The sequence below is a fragment of the Salvelinus namaycush genome, chromosome 24 (assembly GCF_016432855.1).
Source record: "Salvelinus namaycush isolate Seneca chromosome 24, SaNama_1.0, whole genome shotgun sequence".
Lineage (NCBI taxonomy): Eukaryota > Metazoa > Chordata > Actinopteri > Salmoniformes > Salmonidae > Salvelinus > Salvelinus namaycush.
In genome coordinates, this window is record NC_052330.1 from 6,837,497 (window position 1) to 6,859,922 (window position 22,426).

The 22,426-nt window shown below is 42.3% G+C and overlaps 1 protein-coding gene across 5 annotated transcripts in view; it reads left to right on the forward strand.

Moving 5' to 3' along the window:
• myo6a (myosin VIa) overlaps positions 1-22,426 on the forward strand; it is a 91,344-nt gene that overhangs the window by 23,170 nt on the left and 45,748 nt on the right. For all 5 annotated transcript variants that reach the window (XM_038962998.1, XM_038962994.1, XM_038962996.1 and 2 more), the window contains exons 3-12: positions 4,005-4,074; positions 4,332-4,405; positions 6,521-6,650; positions 7,657-7,762; positions 8,011-8,066; positions 8,155-8,252; positions 8,419-8,583; positions 14,496-14,576; positions 17,550-17,730; positions 20,346-20,490. In XM_038962998.1, coding sequence (XP_038818926.1) covers positions 4,005-4,074; positions 4,332-4,405; positions 6,521-6,650; positions 7,657-7,762; positions 8,011-8,066; positions 8,155-8,252; positions 8,419-8,583; positions 14,496-14,576; positions 17,550-17,730; positions 20,346-20,490 — 1,106 coding nt within the window. The remainder of the gene's footprint in view (positions 1-4,004; positions 4,075-4,331; positions 4,406-6,520; positions 6,651-7,656; positions 7,763-8,010; positions 8,067-8,154; positions 8,253-8,418; positions 8,584-14,495; positions 14,577-17,549; positions 17,731-20,345; positions 20,491-22,426) is intronic.

Genomic DNA, 22,426 nt, shown 5'->3' on the forward strand with positions numbered 1-22,426 from the left:
GCCTAAAATCAGTGCCCGACCTCATTAATGCTCTTGTGGCTGAATGGAAGCAAGTCCCCGCAGCAATGTTCCAACATCTAGTGGAAAGCCTTCCCAGAAGAGTGGAGGCTGTTATAGCAGCAAAGAGGTGACTAACTCCATATTAATGCCCAAGATTTTGCAATGAGATGCTCGACAAGCAGATGTCCACATACTTTTGGTCAAGTAGGGTATATATTTTTTATTTGGGGGGGGGGGGGGGGCGGGGAATTGATCCGAGGGCTTTCAAAAGGGGGGCCACCAGTTGCCGATCCCTTGCATAAATGGTTAATGGAAACACTTCAACTACTTTTATTTGACGCAAGGTTTTTGTAAAATAGTTTTAAAATAATTTTTACCGACAGTCAATTGTCGCATCTATTTTCTATTAACTTTTTAAAAGTCTACCAAAAATCGCTGGAGAAGTTAATGGAAACCTATCTTGATACGAAGACCCTCCAATAGCCAACATACTAGTGAAACATCAAATCTCTGTAGGCTGTAGTTTAGTCGTTTATAGATACTACCCTCCTCCACTGGTACAAAATGAAGCCCCAGTATCTGAGGTAAAGTGGCTCTTACCTGGTCAAGTAGGCTTTCCCTTCGAAGCCACCAGTCACTGCTAATTCACTAGATAATGTATTACGCTAAAGCTCTTGATGTTAGCGAAACCCAGTTTCTATGGTAACTCGTACTTCCTTGTGTGGCTTTGTCATAAAGTGAACGTCCTCCTCAATTTGCTCACTTATAGTGTTTACATCCGGCCCATAAATCATCAGACTCCGTCAGATCTTTTATTATGAAGGAAGCTGTGTGTGTGTGTGTGTGTGTGTTCCAGTCATTTGTAACGGATGTGTCCATTCTCTGGCATTTATGGTCCGTTCTGTGCTGTAAAAGGCAGTCTGAGGGGCACAATGTGTCTTCTGTCCCTGCAGCAGCCAGTTAGTGCCAGTCTACAGCTCCCTTCCTCCACACCCAGCCCGCTCAGAGCAGCAGCGGCGTACGCAGCCTGGCAGACCCCTGAGGGGGGATGTCAGGAGAGAGGGGCTGCTCAGTGCATGACACCGTGTCACACACACAGCCTGAGCCACAATGGCTGACTCTGTGGCCCACAACGTTAGGTAATGTGTCCCAGACTGGGCCTGTGTCCCCAATGGAACTCTAGAGCCTTGGTTGAAATTGGTGCCCTATAAAGGGAATAGGGATACCATTTTTTTCACTGTTTTGCTCTGCCTTGGTGTGTGTGAAAAGAGAGAGGGGGGGAGGAGGGGTGAGGGACGTATTTAAATTCAAGGGGGCATTGCCTCACCGTCCGTCCCTCCCCACCTCCCTCTCCTTTTCCTCTTGCCTTCAGTCACCTCACGTGGCTCAGTGCTTTGGAATCTTGCCAGTTTGGGCCCAGAATGTGGCACATACCAGTGCAGGAAAGAATGAACCGACTGTACGTCACCTTGGCATCTCCACTCTTGGAAGTTTTAACACCTTCTTGCAGTGCCTTTATTTGAGACACTAAGGACACATCCCAAATAGCACCCTATTTCCTGTATAGTGCAATACTTTCACAAGTAGTGCACTAAATAGGGAATAGGGTGCCAATTGAGATGATACCTAAATTGCTGGCCCAGAAGAGGAGAGGCCAACAGGTCCCCATGGCCCACAGGAGGGAGCTGGCTCTAGCTGGTTGACCCAAATGGCACTCTATCCCCTACGTAGTGCACTTCTTTTGACCAGCACTATGTAGGGAATAGGGTGTCATTTGGGACGCAATGCTATGTCTGGCTTGGCCTCGCTAGCTACACACATTGCAGCCCGCCTGACCCGCTTACTAGTCTAAGGTCACCCCACAGATGTTCCCCAAACGAACTTCTAAAATATTTGTTAAGCATGTACATTTTTTCCCCTGGTGAAGAAATGTTTTTGCCACGTGTGGAATGGACAAGGTAAAATTGCAGAAGGCTTTTAGCTGGTGCTGTGTTAGGGGCAGGCCAGGAGAATGTAGCTCTCAACTCCAGGCAGCATTCTGCCTTCTCCCTACAGTTTTCACCAGTTAACTCAGCGCCGGGATTGTAGTTCACATGAGCTTTTAATGTTTAGATAATCATCGCTTGCGACACGGCTTTCGAAACAACATATGGCACTTGTCTTTCATCAGCGAGAAAGAACCCTTCAAATAAAAAAGATACACTGACTGTAGCAGTTATGCACAGACCCATAAGGCTGTGTGTGTCCATCTGTTTCCTGTAAAAAAGCGCTGTAACATTGGGATATGGCCATGTGGGAACACTAACCCTATAAAGGTGTGTAGTAATTTAAAGGTTTTTTAAAATGTATATTTAAAAAATATATAATTTTCTCGCTGATATGAAAGATACCTTCCTTATGTTTCTAAAACACAAGTGGTGCGTGTTAATGTGTACCGCAAACATCTGGGCTCTTACCAAAACTCCCCCGGTCAGAAGATACCGTCGTCAATAGGCGCTAAAGCAGTTGGCGTCGATGAATTGGGTAAGAAGAATGTATCCATGCAGAAGGAGAAAGGTGCAGCCAGCCATCTTTCACTAGCTTTGGTTAGCCAAGTAGCCCACTGTGTTTGTTCATAGTTCCATGAACATGAATGCACTGCATATCTTCAGAAACGATTCACACACCTTGACCTTTTCCACATCTGTTGTTAGACTGAATTAAACATGTATTCAATTGAGATGTTTAGTCACCGCCCTACACACAATGCCCCATAATGTCAAAGTGGAATTATGTTTTCCAAATAAATTAAAAGCTGAAATGTCTTAAGTCCAAGTATTCAACCCCTTTTTGTTATGGTGGGACTAAATAATTTCAGGAGTAAACATTTGCTTAAGTCACTTAATAAGTTGCAAGGACTCACTCTGTGTGCCGTAATTTACATTTACATTTCATTTTAGTCATTTAGCAGACGCTCTTATCCAGAGCGACTTACAGTAGAGTGCATACATTTTATTACATTTTTTACATTTCATTACTAAACATTTTACATACTGAGACAAGGATATCCCTACCGGCCAAACCCTCCCTAACCCGGACGACGCTATGCCAATTGTGCGTCGCCCCACGTAATGGTGTTTAACATGATTTTTGAATCACTACCTCATCTCTACCCCACACATACAATTATCTATAAGGTCCCTTGGTCGGGCAGTGGATTTAAAAGGTAGATTTAACCACAAAGACCAGGGAGGTTTTCCAATGCCTCGCAAAGAAGGGAACATATTGGTAGATTGAATAATGAAACTCATCAACTACGCTAAACTGCTAGTGCGCTTTCACATACGGAGTCACGCTAACTTGCAATTGCAATGTGCTTTTAGGATTCTGAAATAACCCGTAGTACTCACCAGATGTGTTTACCTTAAACACATGCTATGAGTAACACACTAACACCAGCCTCACAACTCAAGCCCTGCCTATGGGGACATGTAGCTAGCAGTATTGTTTGTCCTAGGCCATGCATGTGTACTGATAATGCTGGTGAATAATGCATGGTGGCTGGCCTCTGCAGTGGAGGTGCTGACCGACAACCATGGGCCTGAATAGGGGAGGGGCTGCAGCTTGCAGTCAGACTCCGCAGCACCTCACTAGTTAACTCCCAGATCCTGTTTCTGCCTCTCCAAATAATTCATTGTCCCTTGTCACTCACTGCTGCATACACCCGGGCCTTTGAAGCAATGGCGTTCTGAACAGTCAGTGTTTTGAGTGGCCGTTGGGAAACTTGGGGATTGCTAAAAGAACACGTTGACATACTTGGAAAAGGTTACTGACTTATATAGACTTCATGGGTTTATTTACTCGTGTCTCTCTCCTTTGTGCATTATTTGGTATTTTAGGCCACATACTTTTATGTGCTTAGTGACCTACTCTTCAACTTTTAATACATTAGAAAGAGAACAGCATGGTGAAATGCTTAAATTGTACAGATTTAATCCTGTTTCACGTCCATCTTGTTTTGACAGAGCTTTACGGCCCAGATCAACCAAGTTTTCCCAGCTGAGGATGATGTCAACAAACATGTGGAAGACAACTGTGAGTTTATAGCACAAACACTGCTATTGTTTTAGCAGAAGTCTGCAGTCTCCAGCACAAGGTTTTTATGTTTCTTACCATCACATAAAGTTGCCCTAATGGGCACCTAAGTGGTTTTGCAGCACTATAGTATACTATAGTAATGAACTGAATTACAACCCTGAAACTGTTACCCCCAAAAAATCCACTGAGGTTTGAGGAATGCCATTTTGATCCATCCTCTTCTTGACAGCTTGTGATTTACTGTTGTTTTTCAGGTTCTTTGATGTACTTGAATGAAGCCACTCTATTGAACAACGTCCGTGTGCGGTATAGTAAAGACAAAATTTATGTAAGTACTTTATAACAGACATAACCTGTATTTTCGCTACCGTTCAAAAGTTTGTGGTCCGGTGCACAACTGAGCAAGAGGACAAGTACATTAGTGTCTAGTTTGAGAAACAGACGCCTCACAAGTCCTCAACTGGCAGCGTCATTAAATAGTACCTGCAAAACACCAGTCTCAAAGTCAACAGTGAAGAGGCGACTCCAGGATGCTAGCCTTCTAGGCAGAGTTGCAAAGACAAAGCCATATCTGACTGGCCAATAAATATATTAAGATGGTCAAACGAACACAGACACTGGACAGAGGAACTCTGCCTAGAAGGCCAATTTTCACCTGTGCTAACATAACTGCAAAAGGGTTTTCTAATGATCAATTAGCCTTTTGAAATGATAAACTTGGATTAGCTAACACAACGTGCCATTGGAACACAGGAGTGATGGTTGCTGATAATGGGCCTCTGTACGCCTATGTAGATATTCCATTAAAAATCTGCCGTTTCCAGCTACAATAGTCATTTACAACATTAATAATGTCTACACTGTATTTCTGATCAATTTGATGTTATTTTAAATGAACAATAAAAAATAAAAAAATTGCTTTTATTTCAAAAACTAGGACATTTCGAAGTGACCCCAAACTTTTGAACGGTAGTGTATATCCTGCTGTCTTGTTCCAACAGCTGAACAGGTTGAACCAGTAGGGGCAAGGCCGATAGAACACTCACTCATTATCATGCTAAAGCCCTGTCACCTCAGCCACTTCTGTCTCTCTTCACCTACTGTACTTTACTGCATGTGTGTGTTGTGGTGTGTTCCCTCCTTGATGGATGGCGTGACGGCCTTATCATTGTCACTCTGGGCTGCATGTCAGGTGGCTGATGGGAGCGAGGGCAGCTACATTGACGCGCACGCACACCTGACAGGCAGCCCAGAGTGACAACGACAAAGCCTTCACACCGTCCATCAGGGAGGGGACACAACACATATACACACGCAGACACAGCTAGCGCTTGTCATCAGTCTCCCTGCTGGCCCCTGTCTACCCCTTTGTAATTGGCCAGGGAGCAGAGCAGAGCCAGGGAGCGCTATCCTGTTCCCTACTGAACTTAATTAGGTCCTCTGAGGTGACAGCCAACCAGGCAGGCAGGGGGACATGGATGCCAGCTGGTGGGGAGAGGAGTCATGGGACACTTGTCTTCCAACGGGTGGCATCTAGTGGCTGCAGTGAGAAACTGCTGAACGGGTTGCTGTGTTCTATGGAAGTGTTTGGCTGATATGCAGTGAGGCAATTCCTTTTAGCAGTGATGGGACTTGTGTTTTGTTAGGTACTTGAGGAAAAACTGGGTGTTATCAGAAGTGTTCACCCCAAAAGCATTTGTGTATCTAGTGCTGAGCGATTAACTGAAATGTTGGTCATTTTTTTTGCTTTTTAAACGACTAATTTACTGACATCGGTTAAATTATTTGAATTCCATTTATTTTCTTTTTTTCTGTGAGCTCAATGCGCAGTTTCTCTAGAGAGAAATCTGAAGTCTGAACTGTGCGACGTAGTCAGGAGTTGTGGTTTCCAACATGGCGGAAATAATATTAACTACAATAACCATAATCCATTGCATGCCTACGTGTCCGGTCTGTGTGTGGCAGACATGGAGAGGGAGAAAAGAGACAGAACGTGCTGTTGCTTTGCTTGGTATCTCTACCTGAAAATACATGATATAAGTGATTTGATATTCAGCAGTCAGTATGCCTTATTTACTTTGAAGAACTACTCAAATCTATAGAGATGAGATGCTGACTTAGAATGAAATAATAAAGTCATAAAACAAAATGTAATATACATTAAGAAAATATAGTTAAGTAATGTGAATAAATGATGGTTAATAAGTGAAAAGCTGTAATGGGTAGTCACTACCGTCATGGGACTTACTAATTGTTTTATTCTGTGTTACATCATTCAACCCACATAATGTATGGTGCATTATATTGTTTTAAGAAATGTGCGACACTGAACCGACCTCAAAAAGCACTAATCGCTCAGCACTAGTATGGTATCTTGCTTTAAAAACTACCTTTTGTGCTAGAGTATTTCTGACTTCAGGTTTCCCTTTGTTTTTTCTCCCAGACGTTTGTAGCCAATATCCTGATTGCCGTGAACCCGTATGTTGACCTCCCAAAACTCTACGCTCCAGAGACCATTAAACAGTACCATGGGAGGTCCCTTGGCACCCTGCCGCCCCACGTCTACGCTATCGGTGAGTACTAGGGAGGAAGGAACTTCCAAATGGAACTCTCTTCCCTATATCGTGCACTACTTTGACCAGGGCCCATTGGGATCTCGTCAAAAGCAGTGCGCTATGTAGGGAACAGGGTGCCATTTGGGACGTAGAAACACGGATGTCTCTGTGCCACTGTTGGGCTGACAATGCATTACACTTTCACATCTGTCCACTAGAGGGCAGTCTATAGTAATTTTCTCTGCTCTGTCAAATCAAATTCTATTGGTCACATACACATTTAGCAGATGTTATTGCGGTCATAGTGAAATGCTTGTGTTTCTAGCTCCAACAGTGCAGTTATCTAACAAATCACAACAATACACACATCTAAAAGTAAAATGATGGAATTTATAAATATTAGGATGAGCAATGTCGGAGTGGCATTGACTAAAATACAGTAGAATAGAATACAGTATGTTAACATTATTAAAGTGACTAGAGTTCCATTATTAAAGTAACCAGTGATTCTATGTATATAGGGCAGCAGCCTCTAAGGCGCAGGATTGAGTAACCGGGTGGTAGCCGGCTAGTGATGGCTATTTAGGTCTGATGTCCTTGAGATAGATGTTTTTCAGTCCCAGCTTTGATGCACCTGTATACTGACCTCGCCTTCTAGAAGATAGTGGGGTGAACAGGCCGTGTCTCGGGTGGTTGATGATCTTTTTGGCCTTCCTGTGTCTTGGCATATTTTCAGTGTGATTTCGCTACCTATTTCCAGTGAGCATTCAATGTACAGTTTGACTTTGCTAATGCAAACATCCATCTTGAGGATCCCATTTGGATTATGTTGTGTGTGTGTTACTGATGTGAACACTGTAATCATTTAGAAGTACAAGGAGCATTCATTGTACCTTCTGCGTGGCTATTGCAAACCGTAGACTTCATTTATGATCCCATTGAGATACTTTGTTTGTGTCACTGAGGTAACGGAGAGGGTAAATAAACTGTTAACACTGTCTAATGGCTGGATGTCTCTTGTCAGCTGACAAGGCCTTTAGGGACATGAGGGTGCTGAAGATGAGCCAGTCCATCATCGTGTCCGGGGAATCTGGTGCCGGAAAGACTGAAAACACCAAGTTTGTCCTCCGGTAAAGTTATGACGTTCTCTGTGCATCGTCAACAGACAGGCTGTGTCCCAAATGGCACCATATTCCTCATAGTGCACCATTTTATTTTCCAGAACTAGTCAAGAGTAGTGCACTATATAGGGGAGTAGGGTGCCATTTGGGACGTATCCCAGTCTGATCTGGCAGGCTGTTTTCTATTGGTTTGTGTAAAAAAAAGTGCAGTCAGAGTATTCACATTAACTCAGATTTTTTTTTCTTCTGCCCTGTAGATACTTAACAACGTCTTATGGAACAGGTCAAGATATTGACGAGAGAATAGTTGAAGGTACATCAAACATCTCACTTCCCAGCAGCGTGACTTAATACCACACTGTATGGATTTGTGTTTTGATTTCTCTTCCTCAATCCCACAGCCAATCCCCTGCTGGAGGCTTTTGGGAATGCTAAAACTGTCAGGAATAATAACAGTAGTCGCTTCGGGAAGTTTGTAGAGATCCACTTCAACGGAAAGGTACAGCAGCAACACTATCATACCGCTGTACCATATTTCACGATCATTAAAATCATCAGACAACACCATAATAATAGTGTTCAAATGCTATTTGAAATTGTTCAAATACTTTGAGCGTTTGCTTTGGCTACGTCTGATACTAATTGAACCGGTGTTGTCTGGTCAGAATACTGTGGTGGGAGGCTTCGTGTCCCACTACCTGCTGGAGAAGTCCAGGATCTGCCAGCAGAGCCAGGAGGAGAGGAACTACCACATCTTCTACCGGCTGTGTGCCGGAGCCTCAGAGGACATCAGGACCAAGTTCCATCTGGAATCCCCAGATGCCTTCAGGGTAAGTGGGGCCTACTGGCCGGCCTAAAACTCACTCACTCACCCTTTGCTAGCTCCTTGGAGCGTGTGCGCTCAAGAAGATCAACCTGAGTAAGGAGCTCCGCAGAATCACTGATCTACAAATCACCTTGCATCTCAAATAACGAGTCGTGGGATTGAGATTAGTGAATCTGCGCAGCTCCTTGCTAAGGGCGATCCCTCAAACACTACCTGACACTCGTATCAGTGTGAGGGAGTGAGGACTCGGCTCCTCCACCCCAAGCAGTCAGCTCAACGGGGGGTACCAAAGCTCCTCATTAAATATTAAGGAAACTCACTCGTTTTGGTGTTTAGGATTAACATAAAACGATGCTATGAAAATGTCAAGTCATGATACATGTTTGGATGAATTTTTATTGTTGCGCCGTACCTCTGAGACCACTAGATGGCATTCTCAGCCATCCTTTAAGAAGGGCTTATTTTCATGCCATAAACTTCACAAATATAACAATCCATTGCATTGTGCTTTAATTAAGGAAAGCCAATTCTGTTATAGTCAGTTGTCAGATTATTTGAGAAGTTGTACAAACTCTCTTCCTGCCTTGTCCATTATCGTTCATCCTTAACATTCTCTGTCTGGTTTTCCCTCAGACTGTGTTATCGACACCCAATTCTGCTGTTATTAGCTGGCAGGTGTTTCGAGAAGTTGTACTAACTCAGTGCCTTCCATTTCTGTCCACCATTGGTCTAAAGATCCCCGTCTGGTTCCTGTCAGGGGGATGAGATACTTTTAAGACACCCAATTAGGTTGTAGTTAACTGGCAGGTTTTTAGGGAAGTTGTACAAACTCCCCTCCTGCTTTGTCCAATATCGGTCCCCTCTTTTAAAGTTCCCTCCCTGCCAGGGCTCTTTTAGGCTGGTGGTTCCCAACCTTTTCCGTTCTGCGGACCACCAAATTGCGATCAACTGCCACATTTTGTAAAATTGACCACCAAGATATTTTAATCAGTGAATGTAATAGATTAAAGGCATTATTATTATTATAAACAATTGTCATTGTAAAAAGTAATGTAAAATTGCATAATAGCATAATAGCATTAATACTCCATCAAAAAAATGTGTGGACTACCTGCAGTGCCCCCGCATACCACCAGTGGTTGATCAGGAAGTTGAAGTGCTTTGACTCCAGCTCCTGACAGGAACATCGTCCACTGTAATGGAGATAGTCAAACTGAGGGATGCAGTGACATTTCTTGTGATCTCCAATTCAACTTGGACATTACTATTGACCGTTGGAAATTATATAGAATTATATATAGAACAACACCCAGACAACTCATGTGCTCTGTTTCACATCCAGTGCAGATTAGCAACGCATGGAATTGAAACGGAGTTTGAGCAGCTAGACAGGAAGGAAGTTGCAGGGAAAAGGGATTTCAGTACCTTCAACATCACTTGCTGCGGACACATCATTTCAGCGTGGCTCCCAAGGTAGCCTACATCTCCCCTCTCTTCAGCTGGACATCACTTTCATGTCAGAATTATGTTCTTCAGCTTCCTCTCATTTGTGTCATTTGCCGTACTGCGTATGGCCATAGTTTCCCTGTATTTCTGTGATTTTTCTCCCCTGCGAAAGCATTTCTTCTGCGCCGTAAGCCAGGTACTTCTGCTCGACCGTGGTCCCTTGCTTCCTCGAATAGTCTTATCTGTCCTACCATTTTTCTGATGATCTGGAAACTAAAATGTCATTTTATTTATTGATCACACCAATTACTTTTGTGCACAGCAGAGACCCAGTGGGGTTAGCAGCAGGACTTTGTGGAGCTTTGTAAGATGTCTGTTATGTTCTGTAGCCTTGTGTTGCGTTACTGAATATGCCCTGTCTGGAGTGTAGAGCACAGGGAAGAGAAGGAGAGAGACATACAATCCTCCTCAAGGCCTATCTCTGTAATTAAAGTCTTTGTTCCGTTCCATCTGGCCAGCTGAAAATGACTCGTCTCCTACAAACAAGATAAGCAACCGGGTTCTGTTTTGTTATTCTCTCCTACCCACCTGGGACGTTGTCGTCGCGCTCATCAGGCCCGTATCTCTAGTGACAGGCAGGAAGGGAGCAAGCGACTGAGAAGTCATTAAAAGTCGCATGAAGGCAATTACGGAGAGGAGTAACGTATTTTGTGCCAAATACACTCTTTGCCATGAACAATGGTGAATGATCAAGACCCAAGTAAACAACAAATCCGCTCACAGCGAAGTGTAATCCATCATGTGGAACGCCTGTGCAGGCCACACAGACTTACATGGAAATAGAGAGACAGTGATGTGGAAATGCAATCGCTACATTTTGTAGCCTTCACATGAACCCTCAAAAGGGAATACATTCGATTTTTTTTTTTTTGTCCTACCCCACATTTTCAAAGTTGAACTAAAATTATCAAAACATTTCCTAATTAAATAAAGAAAACAAATGTCTTTATTGCTCAATGCTTCTCACCAGAGTTAATGCTTGGTGGAAGCACCTTTCGTAACCATTACAACGGTAATAATTATTTTATGAACTTCTACTAACTTTGCACAACTCTTAGGGCAGGATTTATCCATTGTTTTTGTCAAAATTGCTCAAGGTCAATCAATTTGGGTGAGTCATTGATGGACAGCAATATTCAAACATTTTTTGAAGTCCGTTCTGGGGCAGGACCACTCAGAAACTCTCAACACCTCATGGAAAGCCATTCTTGTGTGTCTTTGACATACAGTACCAGTCAAAAGTTTGGACACCCCTACTCATTACAGGTTTTTATTTTGACTATTTTCTACTTTGTAGAATAATGGTAAAGAAATCAAAACTATGAAATAACACATGGAACCATGTACTATCCAAAAAAGTGTTAAACAAATCAAAATATATTTTATATCTAAATTCTTCAAAGTAGCCACCCTTTGCCATGATGACAGCTTTGCACACTCTTGGCACTCTCCCAACCAGCTTCATGAGGTAGTCACCTGGAATGCATTTCAATTAGCAGGTGTGCCTTGTCAAACGAATTTGTGGAATTTATTTTCTTTATGCATTTGAGCCAATCAGTTGTGTTGTGACAAGGTAGGGGTGGTATACAGAAGAGAGCCCTATTTGGTAAAAGACCAAGTCCATATTACGGCAAGAACAGCTCAAATAAGCAAAGAGAAATGACAGTTTGTCATTACTTTATGACATGAAGGTCAGTCAATACAGAACATATCAAGAACTTTGAAAGTTTCTACAAGTGCAGTCATAAAAACCATCAAGCGCTATGATGAAACTGGCTCTCATGAGGATTGCCACAAGAAAGGAAGACCCAGAGTTACCTCTGCTGCAGAGGATAAGTTCATTAGTTACCAGCCTCAGAAATTGCAGCCCAAATAAATGCTTCACAGAGTTCAAGTAACAAAGATATCTCAACATTAACTGTTCCAAGGAGACTGTGTGAATCAGGCCTTCATGGTTGAATTTCTGCAAAGAAACTACTACTAAAGGACACCAATAAGAAGAAGATTTTTGGTTCCAACCGCCGTGTCTTTGAGAAACGCGGAGTAGGTGAACAGATCTCCGCATGTGTGGTTCCCACCGTGAATCATGGAGGATGTGGTGTGGGGGTGCTTTGCTGGTGACAACGTCTGTGATTTATTTAGAATTCAAGGCACACTTAACCAGCATGGCTACCACAGCAATCTGCGGCGATACACAATTCCATCTGGTTTGGGCTTAGTGGGACTAACAGGACAATGACCCAACACCTCCAGGCTGTGTAAGGGCTATTTGACCAAAGAGGAGAGCGATGGAGTGCTGCATCAGATGACCTCGCCTCCATAATCACCCGACCTCAACCCAATTGAGATGGTTTGGGATGAGTTGGTCCGCAGAGGGATGAAAAAGCAGCCAACAAGTGCTCAGCACATGTGGGAACTCCTTCAAGACTGTTGGAAAAGCATTCCAGGTGAAGCTGGTTGAGGGAATGCCAAGAGTGTGCAAAGCTGTCATCAAGGCAAAGGGTGGCTACTATGAAGAATCTAAAATATAAAACATGTTTTAATAAAAAATAAAAAGTGGTTACTACGTGATTCCATATGTATTATTTCATTAATGAGTAGGTGTGTCAACTTTGGACTGGTACTGTGTGTATATATATATATTTTTTTTTTTATTGTCCCACAAATTTTTTTTAACTCTATCCCAGGGTTAGCTTTTCGGAAGACTAAGGCAGGTTTTCCTCAAACTTTTTACCTGGGCTTTGCTCCTTTTTCATATTTTATTTTATCCTGACAAACGTTCCATTCCTTGCCAGTGACAAGCATATGCATAACATGATGCTGCCGCCACACTACTTGAAAATACAGAGTCTTTCACTCTGTTTTGTTGTACTTGATTCGACCCAAGACTGTTGTTTTTAATTAAGACCCAAAAGTCAATTTCTTTGCAGTATTCTTAACAGCCTTGTTGCAAACAGAATGGGTGATTTGGAGCAGATATTTTTTTAAACGGACTTCATTATGGGTATGCCGATCTCCTGCAGGGACTGGGGAGTTTGTTAGGATAAAAATAAACATGAAAGTAGCAAAGGCCAGACAAAAAGTTAGAGGAAATCCTGCCTCAGTCTTCTGAATACCTAAACCTGGGATCGAGTTCTATTTTTCAGCTGGCTAATTACACACATTTTATTGCTAAAGACACACCAGAATGGCTTTATATGTGTTGAGTGTTCCTGATTGGTCCCGTCTCAGGCCTGACTTAATTGTGCTTGAAATTCAGAGACAATGATTGAATGGTTCTGTCATCAATGACACTTAACCAAATGTACTGAGCTTGAGCAATTTTGATAAGAACAATGTATATATTTTGCCCTAAGAGTTGTGCAAAGATTCTTATTCAAAATTATTTTTTCATTTTTAAAATGTGGAGTAGGTTGTGTACATCAGTAGGAACAAAAATCTAATTTTAAAATGTTTTAATGTCATTTTAAGGCAGCAAAATGTGAAGACCTTTCAAGGGGTGTATAGACTTTGACTAGGCACTGTTACTTACCAATGGCTTTCAAAAGTCATAGTTTCCCATATTACTGCTAATGCATTGTGTTTGATGTGTTGACAATCATTTTAAACCATCCTGTACCAAGGTTGATGGGATATTCAATAGATTTAGAGTCAGTTATAACTATACTGAACAAAAATATAAATGCGACATGTAAAGTGTTGGTCCAATGTTTCATGAGCTGAAATAAAAGATCCCAGAAATGTTCCATATGCACAAAAAAGATTTCTCTCAAATTGAGCACAAATGTGTTTACATCCCTCTTAGTGAGCTTTTCTCCTTTGCCAAGATAATCCATCCACCTGACGTGTGGCATAAAAAAATCTGATGAAACAGCATGATCAATACACAGGTGCACCTTGTGCTGGGGACAATAAATGGCCACTCTAAAATGTGCAGTTTTGTCACAACACCACAGATGCCTCAAGTTTTGAGGGAGCACGCAATTGGCATGCTGACTGCAGGAATCTCTACCATAAGCCACCTACAGTGTTGTTTTAGAGAATTTGTCAGTACGTCCAACTGGCTATACAACCACAGATCACATGTAACCATGCCAGCCCAGGACCTCCACATCCGGCTTCTTACTTGTGGGGTCGTCTGAGAGGGTGCTGAGGCGTGTTTCTGTCTGTAATAAATCCCATTGTGGGGAAAAACTAATTCTGATTGGCTGGGCCTGGTTCCCAAGTGGGTGGGTCTATGCCCAGTCATATGAAATCCATAGATTAGGGCCTAATGAATTTATTTTAATTGACTGATTCCCTTATGAACTGTAACTCACTAAAGTCTTTGAAATTGTTGCATATATATCATACTGCAGTATCTTGATCCATGCAATCTTCTGTTGATTGTTATATTTCTCTGTGTTGCAGTATTTGAACAGAGGATGCACTCGCTTCTTTGCAAACAAGGACACAGACAAACAGATCCTTCAGAACCGCAAGAGCCCAGAGGTACAGTGCATGTCTTAATCTCCTTTCTCTCCTTTCTTTCTTCATGTACCTTCCATATTGATTGTCTTCAGCTACTCTGGGTATTCCCAGATATCTGGACAACCACAAAGGAAATCCTCCCTCTGATCCTTAGTTTTTGGCTGTCTAATGACAGATGGTTTCTCATCTCCAGAACTAACTGGAAATGCACTTAGGCACGACTGTCTATGCTGAGAGAAAATAACAGAACGTACTCTTCCATCCCTATCTTGCTCGCTGTGTCTGTCAAAATGTCTTTTACTTTTACTAAACGGCCTGCTCAGTCAAATAACGATCATTGTTCTTGGTCTGCGGATGCACTGATGTAGTGATTTAAAAATAAAAATAAACATTTTTTACTGAACAAGACACTTAAAAATATATATTTTTTTTTACAAGTTTTAGAACTCCCACCGGTTGCCTACAAATTGTTTTATTTTCATTCTGGTCAGATAAACCCCCTTATTTATACATACATACATACATACACCTATGGAAACTTCATCTGAGATGTGATGCAAACAATTTATTTAAGAAAGGAGCCAATGAGATGAGGACTGTATGAATAGATGAAAGTACCGTATCAATGAGAATTCTTTATGCTCCGTCGAAATGAGTTCCTTGCTTTGCCTTCTCCCTTTGATTAATTATGCATAAGTTCTCCATTATTGCAACACCCCTTCAGGACTCACAAGTGTAATGAATTATTATTGTTATTCTGAAATGCCCTGGACAACAGTGTGCCTCTCTTGCTCTCCCCTTGAGGGACGTTGATGATTAATCCGTTCTATGTAGTCAGGGCCATGTGGGAGAAAAGAACGTGGACGTTTTCAATCCGATAATATCATGTTTTGTAATTGTGCTGCTGATGCTGTATGTTTTAGTAGAGGTTATACTACCATGTAGGTTAAAACCATACAATTAGAATGACTTCCATTATTATAGTTAAAACTACACCGTAGGCAAACAAATGTTGAGTACTTTTTGGGCAGAGTTTTTCAGCGTCTGTTTTACCTAAGCAGATGGTCTAAAGATGACTCTTTTTAGACGGTAGGTACAGTACATGTAGGTGATACCTTTGGCCCCTTTTTTTAGGTTCACACCAGGAGAAGGCAGTCTCCAGAGAGGCGTGTAGCTTGTTATATGATCATGGAGGATTGTACCTTTTTTTGATCACAGGAAGCACCTGTTCATGATAAATGCTGGGTTTGGCCTATTGGAGAGAATCATGTTATGACGAATGCTGAATATGGCCTTTATGCTCATTGCCTGTGGATATAATAGGCCCATACCCTGTTTGTGTTCCAAATGGCACCCTATTCACTGTGAGGCCTGGTCAAAAGTAGTGCACTAACTAGGGAATAGGGTGCTATTTGGGACGGACCCCTCGTTTTATACTGTTTACTGTCACTGTTGTTGATCAAGGTTGTATGTCTCTTTGCACTGCTTCTGCTCTATATAATACAGGATGATCAGGTGATTATAGATTTTGTGCTATTACAAGGATTATTTATTTTCTTTCTATTTTATTATGATGTGAATTTTGGGGAGTTTCTTATTTTGTGTCTGGGTTCACATTGGTGCTGAGTGTGGTGGATTCCTTGCATGCCTTCTCTCTCTTTAAGTGCATGATGGGATTTTTCTCTGGAGTGTAAGACTTGAGGTCAAAATGACCACATTTTGTGTCCAGCGTAAAGTTGGACCAGAATGTCAGTGTACAATGTTTATTTTTTTAATGGCATATTTGAGGACTACAGATGCAAAGTAGCTATTAGCGAAATCTGGTGGGACGCATCATTTCAAAGTGCGCTGAGACTTATTTTTTTTGTTGTGCATTGTCCCTGCCAAATAAACCTAATGAAATAAATAAACTCGGGGCAATATTATCCTTCTAGTTGATATCCGAAAGTTACTGGGAAGTTTGTGGCCAAGGAACTTTACTCAGTACATGAAATGCAGCCAAGCAGCTACTGTATAATTGGGAATGAAGTGCTCAAATGTGCTTTTAACAAACTGCTTGGTTTCCATTATTGTAATGGCTTGGGTTTCTTATCACCTTAGGCCATCAATTTGACTGTAGAGAAGAATAAACCGCTTTGACACACTAGCACTCCTATAACTTATGGTTGTGGTTTACAAGGCAATGTCTGCTCTGTACTGTGTTGTATGCAGAAAAGTATTACTCATTGCCGTAGTTAATTCATAAACTAGTGCAACCACCTTCAGTTGATATTCCTTTAATGAAAATGAATTCAAGAGTTAAGTTGAATGATGAGATGGATTCTTATTAGTGTCTCATTATCCACGAACCCATTCAAATTTACATCTTTAAAAAAAAAAACAGTTTAATATTAGGTAACCCAATTATCATAAAAGCCGTTTATCTGCCATTCTAATCTGGTGTTTGAAGCTACTGTATGTTGTTATTGCTATGCCAAGTATACCATCGTACTGTAACATTCTTCTTTGTGTTGCTGGTTTTCCAGGTGTGGTCTCTACCTTACTATCCTTGCTCCTCTTCCTACCGCAGGAGATGTTATGTACTTTATCTTCCATGCAGGTTTAATGTGCTAATTCCATTTTAAAAAATCAGCCCAATTAGCTCGAAGTCCAATAGCATTGCCTCATCTCAGATCTAAACAAACACTTTCACCAAGTCAAAGAAACTCTTGCCAGTGAGGGAAATGGATGGTATTTTTATTACTTTATGGGTAATATGTTTTTATTTATTTTATTGATGTTGGGGCACAACATTAACACAGCTACAATGCAAGCCTTCGATCTTTGAGACGGTACCCCTTCTGTAAAGAGCTTGTGACCCTGGTCACTGACCCATCCTCTCCCCATGGTCTCTCGGCACCTGAAAGCTGGGCTTCTGAAGGGTTAAGGTTGTAGAGAAAGGCTGACCCCTACTTAGGGTGACCACTGACCCGTTCTCTCCCCATGGTTCCTCAGCACCTGAAAGCTGGGCCCCTCAAGGACCCTCTGCTGGACGACCAGGGGGACTTCAACAGGATGTGTGGGGCCATGAAGAAGATCGGCCTGGATGACACGGAAAAGCTGGACCTGTTCAGAGTGGTGGCCGGGGTTTTGCACCTAGGCAACATCGACTTTGAGGAGGCAGGGAGCACATCAGGTGAGCAGGGTGTCTGTCGGTCTTTCTGTCAGTCTCTATTCGTCTGACTGTCCTTTTTCTCTCTCACACTCTCTCGCTTTGTCTCTCACTCGTTCACTGCTCTCTATAGCTTCCACATCAGGTGAGCAGGGTCTCGGTGTCTCTCTCTCCCTCCCTCTCTTTCGCTCAGCGCTCATTATAGTTTCCACATGTGAGCCGGGTCTCGCGCTCGCTCCTCATTGTTTTTTTGCATGCTTGTTTGCAAGCTTTCTTAACAGATGGCTGGCTTATAAGATGTCAGAGTATATCACCCCACTCACTATTTGGTACACTAAACAACAACAAAGCACTGTCTCTCTTTCAGTGCAGTGACAATATGAGTAAAGCACCAGGGCACAGGACAAGAAGTCTAAGGGATGCTGAGGAAGTGGTAGCGTTTTGTCAGAGAGCTGGCAGACACCTTTTGCATTTTCCTCATTGTGTGGTGTTGCCTCAATAAGTCATCTGTCTAGTCCAGGTATGGGAAATTTTGATGGGGGGAACCACAAAAAATCTGAACTCATCATGAGGGGCCCTGACCAGAAAAACTATCTTTTGTGTCCTTGCAGTAGGTGCGCCATTTTGCTGTTGTCCCCAGGAAACTCTGCTCTGTGATCAATTACTTTGATCTTCAGCTTTCTTCTAAAGGCCCGTGTGGCCTCTTGTTGTAGTCTGTGAAATTCATTTTATTCCCGATCAAAGAGCCACCGACACAAGGACACTTGGGACTTGTCATTCTCCTCCCATTCATTTATTATTGATACAAAGCCGTTGGATTAATTGATGAAATGTTTCACATGTCTCTTTGTGAATGTCGCTCTTTGTAGTACCCTACGGTTATAATAATATCATACAGAATAATCTCATATTTTTATTGTTGTTGTTAGGGCAAGTATATTATTTTGTTTGGCAAGGCTGATTCATTACGATGTGAATGTCTTTAGGCTCTCCTCCACCCACTGACTTCACATTACACAACATGCTGTTTCAGACAACCCAGAGGAAGGTCACATTTTGAGAATAGACCATTCCTTTTGAACATCGAAGTGAAACGCGAACGTAGTGCCTTTCAATTCTCATCTTTTCCCCCTTCTGTGAGAGTGAGAGCGGCACAGCATGGCAGCATTTTAAAACAAGTACTTTGTACTCAGCGGGAGTCTCCCGTGGTGCGTTTTTACTGTGAACTGAAGCAAAGAGTCCAGTCAGAGAAGATGATGATCATGAGGATGGGAACCGTCCAGCTGCTCCCTGTCCCTGACATGAAACACATGATATCCTGCCTCAGCTCCTCCTGAGAGAAGCGCCATCTGGTGTCGCACGGAGAACTCTCCCCCTTATCTCCCTCCTTCCATCGTTACCACCAAACTGTACCCCTTATCCCCTCCTTCCTGTGTTGCCCCAACCAAACATCCTTATCACCTCCTTCCTGTCGCCCCTAAAATTTCCATTATCCCCTCCTATGTCTCGTCCCAAAACTGTCCTCCTTATCCTGTGTCGCCCTTGAACTAGCCATTTTATTCCCTCATTACTTTCCCACTATCCTGCTTCTTGTCTATCTACAGACTGTACGCCAGATAATGTGATATAACCAAAGATTTTTGGGTGTTAGTTACAGGAAAGCCCCACACGAACCACCGCCATAGAATTTTCAACTAACCTGTTTTTGGTGTTTTTTTTTATTTCTTCATTCTCGATTCGGTTTTTAAAAAGTTTCTTTAGAAATGTCAGTTTCCAGTTGCATGTGGTTCTACAAAAAAAACATATACATTATTTTTCTGAAATATTAAATCCATGTTTTGTATCCATTGAGATTTGCCTCTTACGTATCTGTAGATCTTTGTTTTGGTCGCACTGTGTCATCTTCTACACGTGGCCGCGTCGCATAGAAACGACTGCGAAGATGCTGGGAAATGTTAGATTTGGGCAGCTAAGATGGCGAGGAACCTCCTTGCTGGTTTTTGTAGAACCACCTGCAACTGGAAACGGCCATTTTATAAGAGAATGAAGACAGTATCGCCAGGAACGGGTTAGCTGAGAGATCTATGGCGGTGGTTGGTACGGGGCTTTCCTGTAATGTCCAGAAAATGGACACCAGGAATAATGGAGCCTGTTTCATTATGAAATAGATTGGCAAAAAGGTTACGTCTGTGCTGATAAATCATGCGAGATTTGATTGTATGCTTTGTCCTAATACTATTGAGACCAGACTAGGGTGAAGCTGGATTGCTGTACGTAGCTTGTTCTTTAAAAAATGCAGTAGTCCCGTAGCTAGTAAGAGTATTAGACTTTGATCGTGCTGTTTCCTTATTGACGGTCTGTCAGAATCAATGACTGTATAGCCGGAATGGATGTTAAGTATCGATATGAGCAGTATTGAACTGTAATCCATGTCATGTATGTCAAAACCATGTTGTAATGTACAATATGTGCAATCACTGTATGCATATTTACCCAGGGTCAGAGCTTACTCAGTCTTCAATAAAATCACTGACGTTCTTCCTAACCGCTCACAACATTCTACACGTCATCCTTACAACGTTACTAACAACTTTACGAGCTACTTACAACGTAACCACTCTGTATGTCTGTCCCACCAGGTGGCTGCACCATAAAGAACCAGTCGAGCCAGACTGTGGAGTACTGTGCTGAGCTGCTGGGTCTGGAGGAGTCGGACCTGCGAGTCAGCCTCACCTCCAGGGTCATGCTCACCACAGCAGGGGGCGCCAAAGGAACAGTTATCAAGTAAGTCACCATATAATGACTTGTAGAACATATTACATACAGTACCAGTCAAAAGTTTGGACACACGTACTCATTCAAGGGTTTTCTTTATTTTTTACTAATTTCTACAATGTGGAATAATAGTGAAGACATCAAAACTATGAAATGGTCCTCGTGAGAGCCAGTTTCATCATCAACGCTTGATGGTTTTTGCGACTGAACTTGAAGAAACTTTCAAAGTTCTTGAAGTGTTCCGGATTGACTGACCTTCATGTCTTAAAGTAATGATGGACTGTCGTTTCTTTGCTTATTTGAGCTGTTCTTGCCATAATATGGACTTGGTCTTTTACCAAATAGGGCCACCTTCTGTATACCACCACTACCTTGTCACAACAACCGATTGGCTCAAACGCATTAAGAAATAAAGTAAAACAAATCCACAAATTAACTTTTAACAATGCATACCGTTTAATTGAAATGCATTCCAGGTGACTACCTCATGAAGCTGGTTGAGAGAATGCCTAGTGTGCAAAGCTGTCATCAAGGCAAATGGTGCCTGCCTACTTTGAAGATTCTAAAATATATTTTGATTTAACACTCTTTTGGTTACTTCCTGATTCCATATGTGTTATTTCATAGTTTTGATGTCTTCACTATTATTCTACAATGTAGAAAATGTAAAAGATAAAGGAAAACCCTGTAATGAGTAGGTGTGTCCAAACTTCTGCCTGGTACTGTATAGCGCTATAGCATTTCTGTTTAAGTCACTTCCTTCTCCTCAACGGCCTTGCATGGAGAGAGGACTGCGGGTGCATCTTAAATGGCACCCTATTCCCTATATAGCGCACTACTTTTGACCAGAACCTATAGGGTGTTTTTTGGGAACCATGCACTGCCTTTTATGAAAGGACAGGCAAAATAACAGGTAGCGCCTGTGTTCTTTAATTGCATGTGACACGTGTTTGAATTCCTAAACGTTCCGATGTGAGACAGTATGTGTGTCAATATGGTGATGATTCTAGCCTATATTTCTATTTGTATTGGAAGGCTTGTCTTTGTGCAGATGGTGTCAGGTCCACACGCTTAGCACTCATGCTCTGTTAACAAATGCCTTACTGGTCACATGCCAGTTACCATAGGAACCAAGAGATGCGTGTGTGTGAGCATTTCTATTGTGTGTGTGTGCTGCAGTTGTCACTAACAGTAGTGCTGTGCCTCTGAGTAAAATCAGGAACTAGCCACTATTGAATGAATACGGGCCCTTCCCTAGTCCCTGTATGTGTCCTAAATGCCACACTATTCCCTATATTCTGTAGTGCACTACTTTTGACCAGAGCCCTATGAGCCCTGGCCAAAAGCAGTGGACTATACAGGGAATAGTGAACCATTTGGGATGCATGCCTCGTTCTTGATCTATGGCAAGGCCCTGTGTGCATTTAGCCGTGGCCCAGCCTGTCTTATGCCTGACAGTGATTGTTGTATGGGCAGCTTGGCGCTCCCTCAGCTCGCCAAGCTGAATGCCAAGCCAGTCGCTATGTGCAATTACCCTTATGTCCATTCACTAATGTTTGTCTCATTTGTGGAGAGAGAGAGACACTTTCACACAGTAGTTAAGCTTTAACTGCTGCTTTATACGGGCCTGTCTGTGTCTATGGGTGAGTCCTACTCTTTTCCCTACATAGTGCACTATTTTTTGACAAGGGCCCATATTGTTCTGGTGAAAAGAACAATGTAGGGAATCTGGTGCGATTTGGGACGCACCCTCTGAGGGCTTAATATTAAGCAATTAATTAGTGGTGTGCCGTGGCTTGTTTAATTTCTGTTTAATTAATAGCAGCAATCGCAATGTGAGTACAGTTACATTAAGACTTATAAAGGGTGGGTAAGGATTTCAACAGGCTCTCTCTGTCTGTGGCTCCACCACTAAGCGGCCTATTTTTATGACTTATGTAAGGGG